At 44.6% G+C, this 10,393-nt stretch overlaps 1 protein-coding gene across 1 annotated transcript; it reads right to left on the bottom strand.

Moving 5' to 3' along the window:
• Window positions 1-863: 863 nt before the first annotated feature.
• RAB30 (RAB30, member RAS oncogene family) lies at window positions 864-6,449 on the bottom strand (the record flags this gene model as incomplete). Its single annotated transcript, XM_042456952.1, has 2 exons — window positions 864-2,046; window positions 6,260-6,449. Coding segments are annotated over 2 exons (441 nt in total), but the record flags the coding sequence as incomplete, so codon positions are not given.
• Window positions 6,450-10,393: the final 3,944 nt, after the last annotated feature.

Genomic DNA, 10,393 nt, shown 5'->3' with positions numbered 1-10,393 from the left:
TGAGGCCGAGATGACAGTTGAAGAGGGAGGGGCCTCTTCCTTCAGGCAGTCCAAGATGTGGCTAGGTCTGCCTGATGGCTCCCTCTGAGGCCAGATGACAGTTGAAGAGGGAGGGGCCTCTTCCTTCAGGCAGTCCCCGATGTGGCTGGGTTCTGCCTGATGGCCCTCCTCTGAGGCCGAGATGACAAGTTGAAGAGGGAGGGGCCTTTCCTCAGGCAGTCCGAATGTTGCTGGGTCGGCCTGATGGCTCCCCTGAGGCCGAGATGACAGTTGAAGAGGGAGGGGCCTCTTCCTTCAGGCAGTCCCCGATGTTGCTGGGTCGGCCTGATGGCTCCCTCTGAGGCCGAGATGACAGTTGAAGAGGGAGGGGCCTCTTCCTTCAGCAGTCCAAGAGTTGCTGGGTCTGCCTGATGGCTCCCTCGGAGGCCGAGATGACAGTTGAAGAGGGAGGGGCTCTTCCTCAGGCAGTCCAGATGTGCTGGGTCTGCCTGATGGCTCCCTCTGAGGCCGAGATGACAGTTGAAGAGGGAGGGGCCTCTTCCTTCAGGCAGTCCCCGATGGGCTCCCCCTGAGGCCGAGATGACAGTTAAAGAGGGAGGGGGCCTCTTCCTTCAGGCAGTCCAAGATGTTGCTAGGTCTGCCTGATGGCTCCCTCTGAGCCGAGATGACAGTTAAGAGGGATTTAAATGTTGGCTCCTAGAAGACGTGATTTTAACTTATTGAAGAGGAGCAGTATGAATCCTCTGTGAACTTGACCTGGTCAAGCAAGTGTTCCAAATTTGGTAATTAAAATAACACCTGGGAAGAAGCTCCCCAGAACTGCGGAGGACTGTCTTGCCACTATGGTGGCTTTTTACCAGGGGGGAGGGGTCAGTGAGAGAGGGGTGTTTTTATGTATTCTTAATTGTTTTATTGATATTTGCTGTGAACCGCCCTGATCTATGGAAGGGCGGTATAAATATAATAACTTTATTATTTATTATTAGTAAATCCCCATAAAATGCCACCAGCCTATAAGAACTACTCTAAGAGTTGCTTGTACCAACAAGAAAAGTTTGTTTGCTTACAAGCAGCACTTATTTGAGAACATTTTCTAACTTCTGTACAGAACAGAATTAGCAATAATGGACTGCCTCTAAAATTTTAGCCTGGGGAATTGTTCATTCAGCTGCGATACACATAGAACATTGGTTTTGAAGTATTGGCATTTCTATTTTTAACTTCCATGTCAGTAAAAGTGCCTGAACGTGGGAGACATTAACACTTACATTTAAAAAAAAAATGGAGTACACACATACATACCCACACACGCACACATACTTTGTTGAGTTGTGCCCTAAGAATCAATGCTTTGGGGCCATAATCTATATACAGGTATTTGCTTAGCTGGCAGCCCAGGGCAACCGCCAAATGCCTGATGTGCATTTCCATTTCCTTATTTAAAGAACCGAAACATCTTGTCCAAGAGGGATCTTGCATTATTCACCATTTCCAGGAAAAGCTTCCCAAGCTGTGAAGAAACCATCTGATGTCTGCTTGCCGTTGGATACCTAGCCCGCCTTCTTGAATTCTAGCTTTCTCCATGTCACATGGATTTTTTAAAAAGAAAAAGAAAATAAACCAGGTTATATTCTACGCTGACCCCACAAGCGAAGTGGCCAGATGGCCATGCTTCAAGACTGGGAAGCTGACAACATCCACCAGCCAGACTGGGTCAAGGCGGCAGGAACAACCTCTGTTATGACAGGCCTTGGCAAGGAGAAACAGTCATAACCCTCGGAGGCTGAATCAGTTATCAGTTGAAATTACAGCAAGTCAAATAACTGATGTTTTTCCCTTCGCCAGGTAATGGTGATTCCACATTGTTCACAAGTGTGTTCTGCCTTGCTTCGCTGATCAGCCGGCAAGCTAAGTCCAGAAAGAGTTTTTCCACATTGTCAGATTCTTTCGCAGAGGTCTCCAGATAGTACATGTCTTGGGCTTCGGAAAACTCTTCTGCTCTTTGCTGGGAGACTTCTCGTTTATCTGCTAAATCAATCTTATTTCCTGTGTAAACAAAGCCAGGGGTGGGAAGATTAGTTTTTAACTTCAGAAAGGAAAAGCCCCCAACCCAACAGTGATTCTGCATGCTATAGACTCCTCACAAAAGTCAAACACTAGCCAAGTAGAGTAACATTTGAGATACTCAATAAATGAAAAATAAAAGATTCTCTAGGTGAATTCATGTGTCCCAGAAAGAGAAAGGCAATCTTTTTAAACTATAAAATTCAACAAAAAAACTGATGATTTATGGTGGGCCTGAGACCACATGCAGCCCTACAAGACTCTTTCTATAGACCCCTGCAGACTTCTCTGAGTAACCTATTTGTGGTCCCCCCAAAGAGTGAACTGATTCATGTGGAAGCCATCCAGAGCAGGAATTCACCTTTTAAATAGGTAGCAGAGTTCCTCTGTACTATTTTTTTTTTAAAAAAACTGCCTTTTTAAAACCAGAAGTGGGTAGAAGTCCACTTTGGATTTATTTTTTTCTTTTGGGGAGATTTTTGTACTCCATGCTGCTCTCAAAGAGTCTCAGGAGCAAAGAAAACTGGTCCTGGGACCTGGTGAAATTGGCCACCTGATTTATGTTGTTAGTATTAAAAATAGCCGAAGATACAGTTTATAAACATAGCCAATAAATTAATCAGTACATTTAACAACTAACTACTAGGACATACCAGGTCATCCTACAGAGCATAACTAAAGGCAAATGGGATTTGCATTCTCTGAAGATGCCAGCCACAGATTCTAGCAAAACGTCAGGAAGAAACTCTTCTAGAAGATGGCCACATAGCCCAAAAAACCCACAAAAAACATAACCCTTTACTTGTATGTAACGTCTGTATGAAACTACAAGAGGAGGGAATACCTTGCCTCTGAAATGATGCGCTGCAAGTGCCAGCATACCTAGCCAGCACAGCTAATGATGAGGAATGCTGGGAGTCACCACATGATTCTCAACCCAAGCTAAGAGGAAGGAGGTGGAAGTAGAGAGATTCCAATGCCAAAGTAGAGAGATTCCAATGTCTGGTTAACCCTCACACACAAAGAGACACACAGGCACACACACACCAGTACTGAGTTGCTGGATTATGAAAGCAAACATATTGAAGCTCAAACATTAATGGTTTTCATTATTGCAGCTTTGATCGAAACCAGCTGCCAAAAGAGTCACATCTCCAGCAGAGAGAAGGAAGGTTCTGTTTTTAAAAAGAGTTTTTCAAATATTTTTCCTCCCTCACCCACAACTGAGATAAATATGGGTCACAAATGGAAATACAATCTAAAAATTATTTTAAAGATAAGTACACAATCAAAGCTCATAAGAGATTGTCTTATCATCCCAAAATACATCACTGTAATTTTGGCTGTTACTTCCTTCTCAACCCCTCTGAGACTTGTGGCATATTTCAATCAACCAAGACACCATGGTCCCAAATCAGTATTGTGTGGTTTCCTCAGACTGATTTCTGAGCTACTTTGATTCATATACTGTAGTTATCATCTTAAGTGTATTATATAGTTATTCTCTGCTGCCTTGTTGAAGTTTCACAGAGCTGGATCAGCATCTGTAAAAGGCACATTTTTGGATTATAACTCCTAAAATTGGTTTGGGGGTTCCAGGAGCTGTAATCCAAAAACTAACTTTTCCAAGTTGGAATCCCACACCAGCAGGATATCTCTCTGTGAAACAGACAAACATCCCATTTGCCTTTGGTTAGTGGCTCTTTCACATGTTCTTAAGATCACTAATCAGATTCAACCTACTTAACAGTAGCACTCTGTGCATGCACAATATAAATTGAGTGCTACAGAAGCCTAGCAAACTTTATGACAAAAAGGAAACAAAGAACATGGGACCACAGCACTTCTAGGGAAGCCATGGTCTTCCAAATGTTGCTCCAATTCCCACCTAGTCAGCTTGGCTAACAGCAAACGATTGCAGCACATCAATACCTAGAGGGTTGAAGGTACCATGATATAGCAGGTGGCAGGGACAGCAGAGAAGAGTACCAAGGCCATGGCACAAGGAAAGAAGTGGTAAAGACAAGGATCTTGTTGGACCACCTACTGATGAAAGGGATATAAAAAGCTTCACCCACAGTCCCTTTCTGTCTTTCTGTTTACAGCAGTGATTCCCAAAGTGGGTGATACAATCCTTCTGGAGACGGTGGAAAGATCCAGGGGGGCAGTGAGGGAAAAGGGGGCGGCGGGGGGGGGGGGCTTCAGTTGAAGTATTGGTGCATAAGAAAGAAAAGGGGAACTGACGGCCTTTAGAACCCTAGTCGGGAGGAGAGTTGAATGAAACTTCTTTTCAGGGTCGCTCAAAACCACCATACCCCTTTGCTTCATGTGATAATGTCTCCCATCCTTCACTGGCCAGTACAAGCCAGTGGTGGTGGAGGTAGAGGCTGGGAAATTTATGAGCCTTGGGTTCAGGGCATCACTTCTGTAGCCTAGGTTGGTGCCATTTGGGGACAGACTGACTGGAGCAAGGAGTTTGAACATATGGTGGCAGGGAACAGCATAACAAGGATGGTTATGACCTTGTTGCTGGCAAAAAGTACTTGGCTTAAGCTTTGGGAGCTTTGCTGGGACTTTGCTGGTATGTTGGAGCTGTGCTGCTACACCTACTTTCTTTCACTGGATAGGCTGAGAAGAGGTAGCAGAAGAAATTGGGGGGAGGGGTAAACTTGAAGCTTTGTGTGGAAGACATGATTCTAGGGAAGGAGGGAGAGAAGAATACGGGGTCAATTCTTGGAAAGAATCCTTTGTCTTGGAGTAGCTCCTACAGTTAAAATCTCTCCTTTTCCTTATCCACGCCAGTCTCCAGTCCAGAGTATGGGGCTTCTGTAAACCCCATACCCACACATACCAGTTATGCCCCTTTCCACCACAACGGAGAACTGAGAGTCCTTCGTCACTGAGGAAAAGCTTCCCACTTTGCACCTGGTCATCTTGGGAAAAGTAACTGAGCAGTTGGTTGAGCAGCAACCAAAAGGCCTCTTGCCCACTTTGGCCTTTGCCACAAGACCAGCATGGGTGAAAGGTTTCTCAGTCACTGCACAGCCAGCTGCTCAGTTGCTTCTCCCAGGGTGACTGGGTGCAAAGGGAGCATGGATTGAGCATCTAATCGAGCAACAACCAAGAACAAGTGAGAAGCCTGTCAGTTGCTGCTCAACCAGCTGCTCAGTTGCTGCTCCTAAAGTGACTGGGTGTCAGAGTCTATCTGCATTCCTTTGGTGAAAGGTGCTCTCTCTGACTCCCTTAGACTTTGTTGCCAGGCTCCTTGCTTCCTGGACCTTGGATAGACCTAGACCTCTTGACTTTGGCCCGGACTCATTGACCTATTCTCTGGCACTCTTGACCCTGGACTGGACTTGTGGAACTGCCCTCTGGAACCTGGACTGGCTTTTGGTTTTGCTCTGTCGGACACTGGACTGGTATTGTGCTTTCGGAACTGTTTCTTTGCTGTTATAAAGCCTTGCTTTTGTTTACCTTTGCCTGACACATTCTTATCAGCTGTCTGTTGGCAGCTTTCCCGGACACTGGGTGCAAAGGGGGTAGGGATCAAGATTGGTTGTTTTGAATTGGAAGTAGAACAGCCAATCTAATATGAAGGAAATTGGTGTGTGTGGGGGGGGGGGGGGGGGTGCTACGGTTGTCACCCAAAAGAAAGATGGTACTATCCTGAAAAGTTTGGGGACCACTGGTTTAGAGGCTCCCCAAATGCTTACCATGCTATCCTTCTCTCATCTTCCACATCCCTTAATCTTTTCCATGGCCTGTATCTGAGGTGTCTAAGAAGAGAACATGGGTGGGTGGCACCCTGAAATGTGCCATTTTCTTCCCCGTTTTGCTTTTTCATCTACATTATGTGTATAAGGGGCACAAGGTTATAATGCAGAGTTTCTGTCTCTCTTATACAGATTTCCAAAAACCATTTTCCATCCCTCGTGGGTGAATGGGCAAGACAATTTAACTACACAATTAAGATGTGTTAGAGCTGCCAGGGGTTGGGTGGAACTTGCCCCAGGAGTCACATTTGGGTTTTGGGCTTCCTTCCTTGCCAAAAGGGCAACGGCTGCAGATGCCTGCTGCAGCATGCGCCAACAACGCTGTTCAAGGAAACAATGCTGCACATTGCTCTCACTCCCCTCTAGAAAGGCTTCCTGCTGATCTGCCATAAGGCTACCCCCTCTGCTAAGGTGTCTCTTACCTACGAGGACAGTTATAACCTTATTGCTGGCATATTGCTCTATCTCCCGCAGCCATTCTGGGAGGCATCGGAAGGACTCTTCACAGGTGATGTCATAGGTCAGTATTAATGCATTGGCACTGCGATAGTAACTCTGCGTAATGGACCGAAATCTCTCTTGTCCTGCTGTGTCCCAGATCTGCAGCTTTTTTTTTCAGAAGAGGGAAAGAAGGAGGGGGAAAAGGAAAGAAAATGACTGCATTAGCACAAAATCCCTGTAACCAATCATAACACATCTTTGGCCTCCCTCCTATACTCCCAAAATAAATCTTAAGAATGCCTCAATTGGAAGAGTCTTGTTGGCTCAGAATCCACACCCATCTAGGGCCTGGAAAAGTTACTTTTTTGGATGACAGTTTGCAGAATTCCCCCCACTGATATGGCTTATTTTTGTCTCTCTATCAAATTTATATACTGTCTTTCTCCTGTGGCTTAATAACAACAAACAAAACAAAATACTGTACAGTCAACAATCTGTATCCACAAATTCTGCATCCACGGATTCAACCATCCACAGCTTGAATATTATATATACACACACACACACCAAAAAGCAAACCTTGATTTTGCCATTTTGTATAAGGGACACTATTTTACTATGCCATTATCTATAATGGGACTTGACCATCTCTGGATTAGGGTACCCACAGGGGGTCCTGGTACCAAACCACAGTGGATACCAAGGGCCCACTATACAACTAAAACTTTTACAAACTTTTTTAAAAAATGAAACAAGTATTTTTATTAACATTATGTTAAGACAGGTTAAAAACACAGTAAAAAAGAAAGAAAAAAGGATAAAAGCATAACACAACCCACAAAAAGATCATTTTGCCACAATAAGTTAAGAAGTCCTTCTGAAATAAAAAGGTCTTTGCCTCCTGGGGGAAAGAGAGCAGAAAGAATGCAGTTGGAAAAGAGAAGAAAGAAATAGCTACTTCTTAGTCAGGCTGCATCTACACTGCAGAATTAATGCACTTTGACAACACTTTAACTGCCATGGCTCAATGTGGTGGAATTCTGGTATGTGGACTTTTGTGAGATATTTAGCCTTCTCTGTCAGAGACCTCTTGTGCCACAACAAACTACAAATCCCAAGATTCCATAGCACTGAACCCTTGTGGATATAGCATTGTCAAACTGCATTATTACTGCAGTGCAGATGCAACCCTCACCAAACACACCTGTAATAAGGATTTGGACCACAATAATTAGAAAGAGTACCTCCCCCTACTGTATATATATCTGCCAAAGGACTGAGGTTTTGTGCAGGTCCTTTCTCTGTGTGCCACCAGTTAGAGCAATACACACTGTAAGGACATGGCAACGGGGCCTCCTCTGCTGTAGCACCCCACTTGTGGAATAGCTGTTGTTGGTGTGTGCTTTCAAGTCATTTCTGACTTATGGCTAAACTAAGGCAAACCTATCACAGGGTTTTCTTGGCAAATTTCTTCAGAAGGGGTTTGCCACTGCCGCCCCTTGAGGCTGAGAGTATGTGACTTGCCCAAGAACACTCAGTGGGCTTACATGGCTGAGCCGGGATTCAAACTCTGGTTTCCAGAGCCCTAGTCCAACACTCAAACTACTACACCAAACTGGCTCCTGGAATCTGTAAAATACCTTCCCTCTGTTGTTGGACTATGACTCTGGAGATCAGGGTTCGATTCCCTGCCCAGCCATGAAACCCATCTTGGGCAAGTCACACTCTCTCAGCCTCAGGGAAGGCAATGGCAAACCAACCCAGTTAAGGCATGGCTTTTTCTTAAAGCCCTCAGGGACCTAGTACGTTTATCCAGTTTGTACATGCAGACAGTTTTAACTTGCTTGAAATTTTGATATAGCTTAATAAGTTTTACATAGCAATTTATTTAATTGGCTTAAAGTTTAGATTGTTTTAAATTGTTCGAACTGAGTTTACTGTTTCCTGCCAGGAGCTAAAGATATTTTAAAATAAGGAAACAAAGTGAACTTTTCCAAGATTGGTCCAACATCAAATATATAATGATAGATAAATGCTCCCAGGGAGCCAACAGACAGGCGGCGTATGGAGAGGGAGAGCCTTCTTATGTTGTTTGTTTCCAGTGTCTTATATTTGGGGTATATGTCTTTAGTATCTGGAGGTTCTATTCCACCATTATATTAACAGACCCTCCTCCCTCAATAATGTCTGATCTAAAGGTGTCTTTCCCACAACGCTTAAAAAGAAATCCACCCAAAGATTTATTCAGTTACATTTCATTCCACCACCTGATCAGTTTGATCGCACCCGTAATGCAGAAATAATCTAGTTTGACACCACTTTAACTGTCGTGGATCAATGCTATGGAATGCTGAGAACTGCAATTTGTTGCAGCAACTGAACTCTCTGACACAGAAGGCTAAGTGTCTCACAAAACTAGAAATCACAGAATCCCATAGCACTGAGCCAGGGCAGTTAAAATGGTGTCAAACTGGACTATTTCTGCAGTGCAGATGCACCACTAGTTTTGTAAAACAGCCAAACAAAAAATACACTTTAACAAGACAAGAAATTAAAATGTGGGGCGAAGGAGGAGACATCCCACTTCTCTCCACAGTTGATAATGTTATTAAGCTTCTTATGAAACCTGTCTGCCAGTCTCCTTTATAGTTCCCTGACCCACCAAGCTTTAGAGATTTGCATTCAGGGCACAAAGCCGAGATGACACATTCGGTGACTCTCCTTTGAGAAAGCAGACGTTTCTGGAATTGCGCAAGTGAAATTTATAATCTTCTTCCATCAATGATGGGGAATGGCAGCAGTTCTGGTGCAGAATCCTAATGCCAGCATCAGGATGACTGAAGCCCTACATAAGGGGCAGGAAAAGAGGAATATAAGGGCCCATACAGACAGGCCAAAATAAATCTGCTTTGGGTCACTTCGGAGGTATGCTGTTTAAATGATGCATTTGTCCTAAGAATCCAGAAGCTGCGCCAAAGCTGCAATCTATTCCTTAGGACTGGAGTGTGGCTTTGGCACAGCTTCTGGACTCTTAGGACACATGCATCATTTAAATAGCTCCAAAGTGACCCAAAGCAGGTTTATTTTGACCTGTCTGTACAGGGCCTAAGTCTCCCCAAATCCAGATCACTAGTTGAGAAACTTGTACTGGATTTCTTTTTTACATTGGCCTGTTTGTAGACCTACCAAGGTGAACCAGTCCAAAAGTCATGTAATTTTAAGAGCTGGAAAGGATCACAAAGCTCATCTAATCCAGCCCTGCTACCATGCAGGAATACACAGCTGAAGCACTCCTGAGGTGGAATCTCTTTTCCTGTAGCTTGCATCCATTGCTCCAGAGACTGACCCACACGTGCTTGAGAGGCAGGTAACCAGGCAGGTCAGGTCCATAGTGGCCAGCCTGTGAAGGAAGGAGGAAAAAGGGACTTCAGGCCCTCCATAACTTGCAACTGCCGTGCCTGAGAGGCAGTTTTTCACCAGGGCAGGGTCAGCTCCATTCAAGGGCCAGCCTGAAGGAAGTGGGACTCCGCCCTCATAAACTGCAACCCGCTGGCTGAGAGGCAGGTCACCAGGCAGGTATGGGGCTCCATCAGGGCCAGCCTGGAAGGAAGGGGACTCCGCACCATCCATAATGCACCTGCCGGCCTGAGAGGCAGTTTCATCAGGCAGGTCCCAGGCTTCCTATCAGGGCCAGCCTGAAGGAAGGGGACTCCGCATCTCAATAACTGGCCACTGCTGGACTGGAAGAGGCAGTTCACCAAGGCAGGTCCAGGCTCCATCGGGAAATAGCCTGGAAGAAGGAAAGAGCCATCCCTTCCAATCCATTGCTTGGTCCAGGCCTCAGAGGAGAGAGAAGGAACATGGAACTCATCCCCTTTCACTATAACATTCCCTTATCCTTTTGTTTTGTGTTCTTTTAGATTGTAAGCCTGAGAGCAGGGAACTGTTGATTTAAAAATACTAATTGTAACTGTCTGTGTAGAGCCATTTAGGGCTGAAGGTGTGGGATATAAATAATATATATATTAATCTATATATATATATATTTTTATATTATTATATATATAAACATATTGACTATGGTGTTAACTTATAATGTGTTGTATCCCAGCTCT

The sequence above is a fragment of the Sceloporus undulatus genome, chromosome 3, assembly GCF_019175285.1.
Source record: "Sceloporus undulatus isolate JIND9_A2432 ecotype Alabama chromosome 3, SceUnd_v1.1, whole genome shotgun sequence".
In the NCBI taxonomy this organism is placed as follows: domain Eukaryota; kingdom Metazoa; phylum Chordata; class Lepidosauria; order Squamata; family Phrynosomatidae; genus Sceloporus; species Sceloporus undulatus.
Note: the sequence above shows the minus strand (reverse complement) of the source record. Positions and strands in the feature narration are given on the sequence as shown.